Genomic DNA, 15252 nt, shown 5'->3' with positions numbered 1-15252 from the left:
ATTGGAGGGGCGGAGGGGGAGGTAGGCAACTACACAAGATCAAAAATCAGCTGCAGAAAATTAGTCGGCTCCATCATGGGTACTAGCCTCCATGGTATCCAAGACATCATCAAGGATCCCCTTCACCCAGGACATGTTCTCTTCTCACTATTACTGTTGGGAAGGAGGTACAGAAGCCTGAAGACACACACTCAGTGATTCAGGAACGGCTTCTTCACCTCTGCCATTAGATTTCTAAATGGACATTGAACCTATGAACACTACCTCATTACTCTATTTCTGTTTTTTTGCACTACTTATTTTAACTTATAAATATAAAATAGTTAATTTCACAACATTTGCCGGTGGTATTAAATCTGATTCTGATTCAACATCATCATATCCTTGGCTAACAGCAAATGGAAACATAACTGCACCAAGCACAAAATGAGAAAGAGCAACATGTTAATTGTGCTGACCCTAGTGCTTGATGATCAAAATGGTGATGAAGGTTAAGGAACAATCTTTTCCCTTTCCATTAGTAGCAATCATTACTCGATATATGGGTGCAACCAGAGGCCTAGGGTAAATGCTAACCATGTAGCATGCTCAGCTGATTCAGTAAATTGGATCCATAATCTAGACTGGCATCAGTCAAGTCACAAGTGATTGATAAAACGTTGGAGATGCCAGTTATTGATTGAGACGTAAAACTAAATTATTCAATGAAAAGCCAGAAATTCTCCCGGTGCCTTAGCTAAAGTTAACTGCTCAGCTAACTTCAACCAAACAGATTATCTCATCTTTATTCTAATTGTTCTTTGTGGAGTGAGATGAATCATTCATCTCCAACTTCTCCAGACCTTCCAGTTACTAATATTCAAACTCTCTGAGCTCAAATTCTCAAATAGAGAGCTGCAGTTATTTGACACTATCCAAGGGGCCTGTTTCCATGCTGTATCTCACAGAGAAATGCAGATTATGGTGATTGTGATAGCTTCAAATTGCAGGGTGCAAAGCAGCATTTTCCTAAGGTTATTTCAACAGCACCTATCTGCCCCATGACTTTTATACCCAAGAAGTACAACAGCAAGTTTTGCATGATTAACATCAAATAATAATCCTTACTTAGAAATACACAACCAAGCCTCCTTCAGAGCTGGGTTAAATTCTGGAAATCCCCAGCACTATTGTAAAGCAGAACCACAACAATCTTGAGTGAGAGCTAACTCTATGCATCTTTGAGACAAATGTATGGCAAGAATCAACGACACTACAATAGAGTAGTAAACAGAAAGCTTTACAGGGTTTTGATATTTGCAGTAATGAACAGCAAAAATACTTTAACAAATTAAGGTTTATTCAGAACAAGGTGAACACGATAAAGTGTAACGTGAAAAGTGCATCCGCATCGCAGGCTGGTCCTGAAGGTTAAGGCACTTGGCATTCAAATGAGATTCAATATTCAATATCAGGCAGAGATCCTGATGAAGCAACTCAGCCCGAAACTTCGACTGTTAACTCAATGCTGCCTGGCTTGCTGAGTTCCTCCAGCATTTTGTGTGTATTACTTGGATTCAGTATTGGCTTAATAAGAGAAGCCAGAGAGTGGTAGTAGATGGTTGTCTCTCTGATCGGAGGTTTGTGATTAGTTGCATACCATAGGGATCAGTGCTTCATCCATTACTGTTTATCATCTATATTCATGATTAATGTGATCATCTGAATCAGTAAATTTGCAGACAACATCAAGATTGATGGTGTAGTGGACTGTGAAGAAGGTTATCAAAGCTTGAAAGTGTGATCTTGACCAGCTAATAAAATGAGCTGAAAAACAGCACACGGAATTTAACGCAGTCAAGTTTGAGGTGTGAGGACAAACCAGGCAAAGACATACACAGTGGACAGCAAAGCTCTGAGGTGAGCAGTACGACAACAGGACACAGGAAAAGAGGCATCGCAGGTAGACAGGGTTGTAAAGAGAGCTTTTGGTAGATTGGCCTTCATAAATCAAAACACTGAGTACAGGAGCTGTGATGATGAATTGAAATTGTACAAGACATTGGTGAGGCCAGGTCTAGTCACCTACCTAAAGGAAAGATATAAGCGTAAACGAGTGCAGAGAATATTTACAAGGTAGTTATGAAGACTTGATGACCTGAATTAGAGGGAGTGCAGGAGAATGAAGGGAGATCTTCTAGGGGTACAGATATGGTGTATCTACAGTGCAGCCTTCTTCCCCTCAGAATTAGATGTCATAGGTTTAGGGAGAAAGGTGAAATATTTAACGGGAATCTAAGGGGAAACTTCTTCAGAGAGTGGTGCAAGTGTAGAACAAGTTGCCAGCAGAAGCAGAAGATGCCAGTTGAACTGTAACATTTAAAAGAAGTTTGGATAGATACATGGATGGGAGGTGTTTGGAGGATGTGGTCCGGATACAGGTAGATGAGACTTTGCAGAAGACCAGAATTAATCAAAAATTAATTCTGCAAATGTATGACTGAAGTGCATACAAGGCTGTCAAGCAATGGCCCTCTCCAGATGAATTCAACAGGGACTCATAGGAAGACATAGCCAAAAAAATAGATTTCTCACGTTATATTTCAACAGCAAACGGTGCATAGGTGTACTATATAAAAAAAAGAACCATGCTAAAAAAATAGATTACTACCTTCCCCATTGACCTTCAAATTAACAAGCCTTCCAATATAATTGAGCATAAACATTTTGCCTAGGGAGTGAAGTTCACATTCCCTTGGTGCACAAACAGGTGCTGTACAGAGCCAACATACTCAATTGCGCAGCATACAAAAATATTAGGAAATCAGCAAGATAAAAGAAATTAAAGGGATGGTTTTTAGACCAGATTTCTGTGCAAATGCTTCTGAGCCCGGCTGATGCCAGCAAGAGGGGATGAGGTATGGGAAGGAGGCAGCCTAAATGACCTCTCTTCATAGCAAATGTGAATCATCCAAAGGAAAGGCTGCTCTGAAGGTGAGAAAAAACATGCATCTTCAGTGTGCTTGGTCCAAATACATTCTACCCCTCTCCAACCCACCCCATAACCAATCAACCCGATACTACTGGCCCTGTGCCACGGCCAGCCATTGACTTGTCATGCTAGCAGAGATTGTTTCATGCATCAATGGAGTGAATTGTGCAACAATGTGAGTGATATGGTATTCAATCAAATCTGACGCTGACAAACGTGGAACTATTGACCCACAGAGCATTGGGGATCAATTGTCAACCTGTTACGAAGATTTCTCCTGGGTTTCTTTTTCTAAGGTATAATCACAGACCATAGGTTATTTCCTCAAGGACAGGAATTGGGCGTTGAAATGCAAAAATAGGAACTGCACACCAGATGACATTGTCAACTGTACACCTGAAGTGTGTTTAAAAAAAAAATCAGATATGCATCTCGCTTGGAAATGCCCTGACCACATTACATAAATCAATTCAGAAATTATTGCTAACACCATCCAATGTGCAAAAAAGCTTTTATACGTTACCTTTTAATGTTTGAATGTGCATATGGACTCAACATCTTGACATATGCTTATGCAGTATCAACAACCAGCTTGGAAAAACATTCAATTTCTCTACATAGTTTATATTACTGGTTGCAAGCTCAGTGTCCTAAAGACCATTTTCTGTGCATTATGAATTATGCTTGTTATTACATTTTCCATAACAAATTTTGGCCTGCTAAACCATGAATATTCAACCGCAATATGATAACTAGAAAAATTAGAGATAGGATATAGCAGATCATGTGCATCAGTGATAACTGAATCTTTCCATTCAATATCCAAGTAAATATTTCCACTGTGGAAGCCAATCTGTTCCAGCAGCGACATTTCTTTTGTAAGTTTTTGTCCCATATTTGCTCTCTTTCCACTTTGATCTCCACAAGTCCTAAAGAAAAAGTTTTCTTCCAATGAAGACCTCACAAATAATTCTGCCTTTTCACATCAATCACAGTGTACACATTCCAGCAACACTCAAATATATCATTAATTGCATTATTTTTTTTTTAAAAAGTGTAAGGAACCTTGTAATGTTGAATCTAAATACTTTAATTCTTGTTGAAGAGCAGGGGAAACCAAAATGTTTACCCCAGGCTCCTAAGGGAATTTTTCATTGCACCTAGCCCATTTTACTTGCACCCTTTTGCTTCATTAAATGAGGCTCCATCCACACCAGACCAGATAATTTTGAAAACGCCGGTTTTGTATAAAAACGATAGGTGTCCACACTATGCGTTTTTATAAATATCTCTATCCACACTAAAACGGAGATTTCGGCGAATCTCCTCCTCCTGCGCATGCACAGACACATCTACTGAAAACAAGCCACATGTTTGGTGTCGAATCTCACCGTAAAAGCACGCATTTGTGTAGTTACAGACCAGAAAAACTTAAAACAACGGGCAGCTGTTGGCTCGCACGCAGGAGAACTTAAAACTAAAAAGAAACAAATACTGGAGCATACGGTGGCAACCAACAGGGAGTTCACGGACAGACTGACCCGGCTGATGACGAGCATTGAAAAACTGACTATGTTGCATTAATAAAGCACCTTGTTAAATGTATAAAGCATGTTTGCATCAGTATTATCTTGTATTTCCATACAGTGTAACATTAGGCTGTTACACATCTGTTGTCAGAGAAGTACTTGCATAAATAGGTAAACCACCTTCATACGAGCAAGGACAGAAAACAAGGCAATGTGAGTATACTTATTTATTCAGTAAGTTTTGGGTCAAAGTATTTGGTGAGTACATCGCTAACTCTTCTGGCTTCAGTCTCGTTGCCGTCTTTTCTGAAATTGTTAGGTTGCATTCAAGAAAACAATGAAATAGCACGCTGCCGTCTGACAGTGTTTTCAAAGGTCTCCGGTTACCCCGTCCACACTGATCTGCCCGAGCAGCGTTTTCAAAAATATCCACCTTGGAAAGCGTTTTTGAAAAGCTCTGGTTTCAGGAGATGAAAACGCTGTTTTAGTGTGGACGGAGGGTAAAAACAAAGAGAAAAAGCTTCGGTTACGGATTTATCCGGCGTAGTGTGGATGTAGCCTGAAACTCTCAAATTTAAATTTCATTCAGTTCATAGGCTGGTTTCATCAGCAAATGACTGTCCTGCCGTTAAATTCCTACTCTGCCACCAGCCTGACAGTCAATTTAGGCAGGGGTCAGGAGAAATCTGGAAAGATTTACTTAAAGGTTCTTTCTCCTATGGTCCACTCTTCTCTCCTATGAGATTCCTTCTCAACCGTGACCTTTCCCACCCACCTGTCTTCACCTATTACCTTCTAGCTATCCCCTTCCCCTCCCCCTACCTTTTTATTCTGGTATCTTCTCCCTTCTTTCTCAGTCATTAAGAAGGTTCTCATCCACAACGTTCCATAGATACTGTGTTCCACCAGCATTTTACGTGCGTTGCAAAGGATCTTAAAGTTTACAGTACTGCCAAATTCCAACTTGCTGAAATTTGCACCTGCTTTTAGGCCCACTCACAGCCTTCTTTTTCTCCTTTTAATATCAAGGTCAAAGTATCACTTCCTTCAAGCTCTGTAAAGTCTGCCATTCCCCTCATGCATATGACCTCAGGCTCTGGGCAGATCAATGGCAAGAGGCCTCATTCCTTCACACCTATGCAAACCACTTGTTCACATTTATGCTTTTTGTGTATTTCCCAGCCCAATGATGCACTACATCCTCAGTAACTTCATACTTTTGCTTCAGCAAACAAAGCAGTCATATGATTTCCAGAGTTCCTCCCAAAAGTTAATATATTAAAAAAATGTGGGACAGTCTTTGATATTGTATGGTGTATTCATCCAGTGTCTGTGCCAAGGTCAATCATTAGCACCGACAAGGATTCAAGTGCACAAGCTATACTTTTACCCAGTTAAATATAATGGAAAGAGTCAATTGTGCATGTTTTACAAAAAAAGTTAAAGGTACGCACAGACCTAGTTTACTTGGTCATTCACATTATTTAAACTTCCTCCCAAAATATTTTGTAAAATGTTCTGATAGGCCAAGCTGAGATTCAGATTAATTTACTTATCATATGTACAGTACCCTGTTCAGACCCCACTGTGCTCAGTTCTGGTCACCTTACTACAAGACGAATTTGGAAACTATAGAAATGGTGCAGAGATTTACAAGGATGTTGCCTGGACTGAGGAGCATGCCTTATGAGAACAGGTTGAGTGAACTTGGCCTTTTCTCCTTGAAGCAACAGAGAGATGACCTCATAGAGGTGTATAAATTGATGACAGGTATTGATTGTGTAGATTCCCCCCCACCCCAGGCTGAAATGGCTATCTGAGAGGGCACAGTTTTAAGGCGCTTGGAAGAAGGAGATGTCAGCGGAAATTTTGTTTTTTTTTTACAGTCGTGAGTACGAGGAATGGGCTGCCGGCGATGGTGGTGGAGGCAGTTACAATAGGGTCTTTTAAGAAACTCTGGATAGGTACATGGAGCTTAGAAAAACAGATGGCTATGGGTAACCCTCAGTAATTTCTAAAGTAAGTACATGCTCGGCTCAGCATTGTGGGCTGAAGGGCCTGTATTGTGTTGTAGGTTTTATATGTTTATCAAAACATACGGGTGAAATGCTTCATTTGAGTTAACAACCACCACAAGGATGTACCATGGGCTACTCACAGTATCACTACACATTCCATTGCCAACATTGGTGGACAACAGAGAATAAACTGGGCACAGGCCCACCTTGGAGCAAAATTAACTTCTTTCAGACCTCCACCCCTATTGCGTCAATTTGAAAAGTTCCAATTGAAATAAGGTGGGTGGGGGGGGGGGGGAAATCACCACTTTCACAATTACTTTCACCTTCAACACCAGAGGAGGAAACGATCACCAAAGCGAAATTTCACCAGCTGCGTCTCACTTAGACTCCCTAGAAAGCAAATCCTGTCTCAAATAGAAGCTCTACAATTTCTGGCAGCTTCAAGGTAATGTCTTAACTGGCCTTGGCACCCATACTCTTTATGCAATTCAGCATTCAAGGTCACAACGCCTCACATTTTTAGATGTATTTCATAGCCTGATTAATACACTACACCCTGTCCAATGCCCTCACCCTCCCTTCAGACAATTATCCAACTAAGAAAAGCAGATGATTTGTGTCAAGTTGATAATAAAAATATAAAATGGTACAAGCTAACAAACCCATGTTGTGTCTGGGAAGGCATTTTGTGTTCACCAGTGCCTCTCCAGTATCAAAAAACTGATCAGATCATGAACTCTAGAAGTGAACACATGCACAGTGCTGAACAACAGACAACTTTGCTCCTTAAAAATTAGCATGCATGTGGTGAAGACACTAGTTGAATTTACACAGATGTACAAACTGCATTTGCAATCCATCCCTTAGCAAATATATACTTTTTTAAATGTGGAACTGGGACTGAAATATTGAAATCTGATAAGATGTGCAACAGCCTTTCAGTAAAAACATTGAATTTAAGTGACCAAGAAACTCTGGCTATCACTGAATCACGGTATCACTGAAGTGTCACTGAAAGGGTGGCAATACAGGAGTCTTAAGGCGACTTAGATGCGGTGTTTTAGGCAAATAAAAATAATCTACAAGAATTTTAACATCAGCTTCCCTAAATTGAACACGTAAGTTAAGATTCAAGTTTTCAATGTATTTGTTGCAGTTTCTGACATCTGTACTTTTTTTGATTCAACACAATTGAAGAATTATTTTAAAATCTGACTTGTATGAGGGAAGACTTTGAGAGCAACAACATGGAAGTTACAGTGAGGGACCCACTGAAGTATTCTGGGAAAACAACTTTGTCTTTACTGAAGATACCTGGCAGTCAAGCAGCTCGAGTATGTCATCAGAGATAACCACTAAACAAAACCCTTTGAAGATAACCAGTGCCCATTTCTACTCACACAGCTCATTCAAACACAAACAAAGCAGGTAGATAATGTAACTTAATAAGATCCCATCCATTTCATTGAGTTGTGCTGCTCTGACAAGTTGGTTTCTCAAACCATGATAATGAAATCAAAATCAGAAAGAAAATTCTGGGGCCTTTGAAGGATCCAGCAAATAATATGATTGATAAATCAAGAAGAGTACAGGTGACCATTGTGTTATGGCTGTTTGCTTTTACAGAGTTGATAATCACAACCTAGAAATTTGAGACTGAGAATAAAATTAATTCTCACGGAATTATACTTTATTTTCAATCTGCTGACTCTTGATCTATGCACAAATGACATGGCCTTGCATTACAGAAAAGGGAAAGGAAGGAGAAGGATAACATTACCCACAAAAGTATGTCATGTTAAGACTTTGCAAGGAAGTACCATTTTCGGCTTGATGGACTTCCAAACATCTCAGCAAAGGAAAGATACAAAATTGGCTGCATCTTAGAGTCACAAAATGTAAGAATTTTGTCAAGGGCTGGCACATGATACATCTGATGGCAATTTATATTAAGCCCAGTGACCTATAAATCTTTAATTTTAGCAACATCAATGGCTTTGATGTAATAAAATTTCAAAAGCAATACAAGACACAGCTATTACCAGGTGATGCCTTTAGAATGGTTGAGCAAGGATAAATTGCTACCTGTGGCCTTCTGTTAATTTGATTGACGACATGAAGAAAGAAAGAATAACACAATTTTTCAAGTGTGTCAATTCGCAAAGAGGAATGGATTATAAAGAGTAGAAAGATTGTGCCCAGTTGCCGAGGAATCTGGATAATTTGAGAGAATTTTTTTTTAAATGAGAGTTTATTGCAAAGGAACACGTAGTTATCTTAAGGAATGCATGGGGGGGATTGATAGCAAAGTGGTAAATAAATGCAAATTAAACTGAAACTTGGACTTGCATTCCTAAGCTAGAAGGAATTTTACATTTGGAAATAGAGCCAACTCATAGAAACCAGAGGGGAAACAGGATGTTTTACGTAATAAATCATAATTTGGAATACGTGGCATGAAAAACAGTAATAGTAATTGTCAGAAAAGGAATTTTGGTAAACTTTGGAATAGAAAACTTGGCACATTGTGACTGAGAAGTGTGCAAGAGAGTGGAACTAATGGACTAATTCTTTCACAAAGTCAGCACAGACAAAATAGTTGTAATTGCTTCGTCTGTATTGAGGTGGTACGATAATTGTATAAGGCTCTCCGAAGAATTATACTCCAATTAGTTACAAAATGGAATTAGATGTACTAAGCCACTATGATAGTTGTACTCACATCAACAACTTTCAAAAATACAGACCTGATCATCGGCAGTGTTCATTTCTTTTTGTCCCTTACTTTCAAGCTGAACAGCAGCAAATTAGTGGAACTCCAGGCAAATTATAGCACAGACCGAACTCTTGAAAAGCAATGCCAATGACTACTGTATGACATTCAACCAGGATTTCAAGAATTAACAAATCCGTTTCCTTTTGGTTAAGGCAACTGGCATTATAAAATATATTTAGAAAACAAGAAAAAGACAAATCCATGATAATGTAAAGCCTAGCTACGGTAACAGGTTCTATTTAGCACATAAATTGACATAAAGAACAAGCTGCAGAGAGTTGTAAACTTAGTCATCTCCATCACGGGCACTAGCATCTGTAGTATCCAGGACATCTTCAAGGAGCGATGTCTCAAAAAGGTGGCATCCATCATTAAGGACACTCACCACCTAAGTCATGCCTTGTTCTCATTGTTACCACCAAGAAGGAGGTACAGAAGTGTGAAGACACTCACTCAATGACTCAATGATTCAGGAACAGCTTCTTCCCCTCTGCCATCTGTTTTCTGAATGGACATAAACCCATGAACACTACCTCACATGCCAGTGATATTAAACCCTGGTTCTGATTCTCAAATTAGGATCAAGTTCAAGAACACCTCACAAAAAGATGAAGAATCTTATACAGAATAGCACACTGTGTGTTAAGCTATACAAAGTACAATGCAAAACTTAGGCAGAAAATTGGTTTACTCACTTCTTCCAGTGCATCTGGAGCAGGCGTTGGTTCTACAGCTTCATTATTTGCCTCGCAGGTCTCTGCTTTAACTGCAGGTGCCCGACTATCAGAAGATGTGGAGAACCTACTCATCTGACTGGACTGATCAACAGGTGTCATACCGGCCTCTGACACTGACCTTGAGCTTTGGTTCTGTTGGACAGTTTCAAAAATAGGATCCTCGTCATCTGAATCCGGAAGGGGAGTTGGACTTACATCCTCCAGGCCCGTGCTGGAAGGGCGAGAGGACGGAGTAGGACCTCGTTGAAGCAAGTGAGTGTTTGACCCAGGAAGCGGCAATGGGGATAGTTGGGAGGAAGAGGAAGATATGGGACTGTGCTCCATTTTGATGTCAATATCAGATTCTTGGTCGAAGAAGGGAAGCTTCGTTCGTTGCTCCTTCAAAAGCATTTCAATACGAGAATCTAAACTGTTTGGTTGAGTTGAGCTACTAGCTGTTTCAGGTACTAGGGCTTCAGGAGTCACAGACCTTTCAGGAGATTTGGTAAAGGAAGCAGGTGTCTGATCATTTGAGATGTTAGTCTCCAAAGAAACTGAATCTTCCATTTTTTCCTTTGCAGGCCCAACATCCAAATTGGCATTATTTTGCCCAAAGGCATCGGATGGTAGCACAGGTCTTCTGTAATCATGATCTCTGGATGACTGACCATGTTGCTGATCCAAGGTACGGGGGTAAAATGGTTGAGTAGAGTGCACATTTTGGTAGGGAGAAAAGGCTGACTGGTAGTTTGTCCCAGACTGGCTCACCGAAGGGTTATGTGAAAAGGATCCACTCTCGGAGCGAGCTGACTTGTAAGTGTTAATTGGAAGCTCAGAACCTCTATACGTTCCTGTGTTATGTGAGTAATGGTGTCCCAATCTCCTGAAGGAATCTTGATAATTGGATTCTGGTCTTCTGGACTTGTACCCAGACTCCTGTGAGTACGAATAAGCTGGTGTGCTCTGCCGACTAGAGTAGCTGGAATCCTGCGAGTAGGGGGTTCCCAACCGTGGAGTATGTGGTGTGCCTTGGGACGACTGTGGCGTATACTGGCTGTACGAATTTGGAGTATCCTGGCGACAACTAGAATAAGCAGTATCATGGGAGAAAGGGGTGCTACTATTCGGGGTTACAGACGGTCCCACGGGAAGGTAATTTTCACCGCTTCGAGGTTTCTGGAGATCGTTGACCTGTAGCAATGAGAAGACAAAGAATTATTGCTTGAGCCTTAACAAAATTAAATATCTTGTTTTGGCACTGACAGCTTAGTGTTCTCAACAACTTGAGAACACTACTCTAACAATATTCAACAATTGCACATATTATGGTGGAATAGAATAGCAAAGGAGAAAAAGATTCAAATTAGAAATTCAGCTATTGTGAAATTAGCTGAATTCTTATTACTCCAAAGATGACTAGATCAATGGTCATAACTACAGCCACTCCACAGTTGGCTTTAAGGATACACAACTTCTGGTCTCTTTCTGGCGAGCAAGTATCCTATTTTGCCTTTTATAATGCACCTTAAAAGAACGGGGTTAAAATCATTGCGCAGAATCAAAAAACAATCCTTCCAAGCAGAAATACTGCAGAAGGCACATCTGCTGTACTACAATGAGTGGACTGAATGACAACGGATTCCAGTTAATTGGGCCATCTGTTAACAGGGGCATCCGCTTATTTGGGATGGCTCTTGGAACAAAAACTAATCCAGAAAATAGCTGGGATCCCCTTAGTTTATCTGGGACACTATGTCGTTTAATTGCGGCAAGAGACTGCTGCTGAACAGTTTCAGACTAGTGTCAGACACATGCATTTGTATGGATATTAGATGCTACACCGTGCTTAGAGTGAATGACTCTTAAACAGCGTCAGTTACATGCGATTGTGCATGTTCAAAACGAAGCTATAGTTCAAATAAGCAGCGAGACAATTCAGAACTGACTTGTAGATGCCAGAAACTGTGGGGGTGGGGTGGGAAAGAGGGGTTGTAAATGAAACAATTTCACTACTTCAACAAGTTAGGGACAACGATTATTGACAATCATCTTGAATGTCACAATGAAAATGAAGATTTGGAGGATGCAATTGCCGAAAATAGGTGTCTGCGCCAATTTTGTTCATTTACAGACAATCAAAAGAACATGGCAGCATACACTAGATGAATTCCTCCATCAATAACTGCTAGGAACTAATACAGTTTTATAGTACTGTATTGATAGTACTCAAATTTGTTCTGTATTTCATTCAAATACATAATTTATTACTTAAACGGTAGTTGGTCTTTTGTACATTTTTAACTATTTTCATGGAACTTTGGCTAATTGGGCCAAAATGTACTAATCCCGAAGTGTCCCAATTATCTGGAATCCACTTTAGTTTTCCCTGGGTTATTACAAATGCTGATAGATGTAGTGCTAGTGTGGCAAGCCATTAGTGTGATACAGTTTCACAGCCAGTCATTAAGTCAGACATGGTAACAAAGTGATCAACTCACCAATACCTGGTAGGAACATATGGGCTGAATCTTAATATTCTATGTTTTTAGAACCTCCCTAAACCCCACCAACTAGCCTGGCTAAGATAAACATAGGCTTTGCAGAATCAGCAATACGAACCTACAGTGAACTACAGGTGCCCTTGTTTTTCAAATGTTCGTTTTACGACAGCTCGCTGTCACGAAAGACCTACATTAGTACCTGTTTTCACTAACCAAAGACACCCGCTTTATACGTGTGTTTAACCCAAGAAAGACTACCATGACAGTGAAGCCTTGTGCGGGCAGTTGTGTGCTCATGCGTGTAAGTACGCATGTATGTACGTGCGTAGGTTTGTACATGCCGATTTTTTTTCTCCAAATTGATTTTGGCCCGTTGTCTTCCCAATTTTGATAAATGAAACTACGCTGTACATACTATATTTCTACTTTATATAGGCTGTATATTTATCATATCATTCCTGCTTTTACTATATGTTAGTGTTATTTTAGGTTTTATGTGTTATTTGGTATGATTTGGTAGGTTATTTTTTGGGTCTGGGAATGCTCAAAAATTTTTCCCATATAAATTAATGGTAATTGCTTTTTCGCTTCACAACGTTTTGGCTTACAAACGGTTTCATAGGAATGCTCTACCTTTGGACAGTGGGGGAAACCTGTACCACCAGCTTCACAGAGTACCTCCGAGCATTTCTTCTCAAATAACGTCCACATTAAAAAAAAATCAACAACTAAGTCTGCTATTTTGCTAAGCCAGTTTCCTAATGAAATAACCCATAAATTAGTTGCATTAAGTGGTTTAAAGGGGAAATTAATTCAAAGGTGTGACAGGAACTGCAGAAACCCAAAATCCTGAACTTGTCTTTTTTTTCTGTAAGTATAAATCAACTGGAAAAAACTATATTTTGAAGTACTTGGCTTAAGTACAGATGCATTTTAACAGCTGTCTCAAGTTCATGATTCACAAAAATGAAACTAAACCCATTCAGAAACTAAAGAAATTGTATCACTGGACACTGCTGTCAAATGTTTACTGCATTTTTAAAAAATTGTTCTTCAAATCTCTCCCTTCTGTTCCATTTTATCAATTCCATCATCTATTAATGGCCATATTTATTACTATCAATGATCCAAAACTTGCCTACAAAACTCAGTATTCATTGCAAAATTAATTCCAACAGCTGATGCTTTTGGACACATACCTAAATAATGTAGAACACCTTTTCCAAAATATTGAGGTTTAGGAAAAGCACCTTTTGGCCCACCAACTATCCAGCACCAATCATTGTTAATCATATCTTTCTCCCTCTAGCATACTCATCAGCTGCCAACTCTAGCTAATTTTCCTGCCATTTGCCAATTTACCAACCAAAAGTGAGAGAAAACTGGAACCCATGCAGTCACAGAGGTAGCAAGCAAAATCCACACACTCAGCACCCAAGGTCAGGAATGAGCCCAGGTCACCGGATCGATACTCATCTTTGTCCCACTGTACGACCCCTAATGAGATGTGTTTTAACTACTTAATTATGAAATTATGACAACCATTAATATCTGAGAACTACTCTTTGCAATTAATAATTCAGCCAGAAATGAACATTTTTAACTGGAAATTCCCAAAAAGACAACTCATTCACTTAGCAGCAGTGAAACTGTATAAATTCATAGACTCAGTTCAGGTTTTTAAATCAGTCATTTCCCTCTCTTGCTTCCCTGCCTGACCTTCCAACTTTCTCTATTTGGCAACAATACAGTTCCACCATCACATCCAAATGACATGTTTTCTATTAGCATGTATTGGTAGGCTGTTTGATACTGAGAAGCATTCTGTCTAATTTTGATCCTGAGAGCATCCAATGCCCATAACCAAATACTTTACAGTTCAAGTCTTTGGCAATTCCAGAACAGGAATGGTTTGCCTCTCTAATCCAGTAAGCAATGACAGGTAGTCTACTGCTTGCCCAGAATAAATCCATTTACCTTACACCAATGAGTTTCACACCAGGCTCCACATACAGCAATCAGGCCATTGGGAACATGTTAACTACTTGATTAATACAGGAAATAACCACAAAACTAGAACTTATACTGACTGTAAATGCCAAATTATGGTCATTAATACAGAAATTAAATAGGATCCAAAGCTACATGATTGGTAATATGGAGGGTGGGGGGAGGTTATTTATGGAGTGCTATTTGCAGCAACACAATTTGATTCACATGTGGGAAGATGAAGAAATCTTTGTACAAGGCTACCTTTCAAACACTGCATTTTACCAAGCCAAACAAACCTACAAGTGGGTTGAATTTCTGCAACAATTTCTTTCAGATTACATTTCTCTTAACAAAAAAGGCTATTTAAATGTCATTCCATTAATCACTTCATTAATGGCACTCTTCCATATTAGCAGAGACGTGCAAGAATTTAAGTTTGACATGGACAGACCCTGTAATATGAAACCAAAGCACAACAGTTCAGTGAGAATAATTGCAGACAGAAAAAGGACCACAAATTTGCCCTATGATTCTCTTTATTTTGTCAATTCATGCAACTCTAACAGGGTCCACAGACTTCACCAAACAGGCTATCTTACAACACAAAGTGGAAAAGTTAATTTGCACCCAAATCATTTCCAGAGACTTCATAACACATAGTAAAAAGAATTCACTGGCTAAGTGTTAACTGTCTGCATAGAATCAATGGGTGACAGACAAAAAACGGAAATACAGAAGGTAATCAG

General features: G+C 39.5%; 1 protein-coding gene across 1 annotated transcript in view; it reads right to left on the bottom strand.

Annotated features, from left to right (window-relative positions):
* Window positions 1-15252, bottom strand: part of setd1ba (SET domain containing 1B, histone lysine methyltransferase a) — a 153908-nt gene that overhangs the window by 128865 nt on the left and 9791 nt on the right. Inside the window, exon 7 of the mRNA XM_059988198.1 lies at window positions 9993-11204. Within this exon, the coding sequence (XP_059844181.1) occupies window positions 9993-11204 (1212 nt within the window). The remainder of the gene's footprint in view (window positions 1-9992; window positions 11205-15252) is intronic.

Source organism: Hypanus sabinus, chromosome 13 (assembly GCF_030144855.1).
Source record: "Hypanus sabinus isolate sHypSab1 chromosome 13, sHypSab1.hap1, whole genome shotgun sequence".
NCBI lineage: Eukaryota > Metazoa > Chordata > Chondrichthyes > Myliobatiformes > Dasyatidae > Hypanus > Hypanus sabinus.
This window is presented reverse-complemented; position numbering and strand designations above follow the sequence as displayed.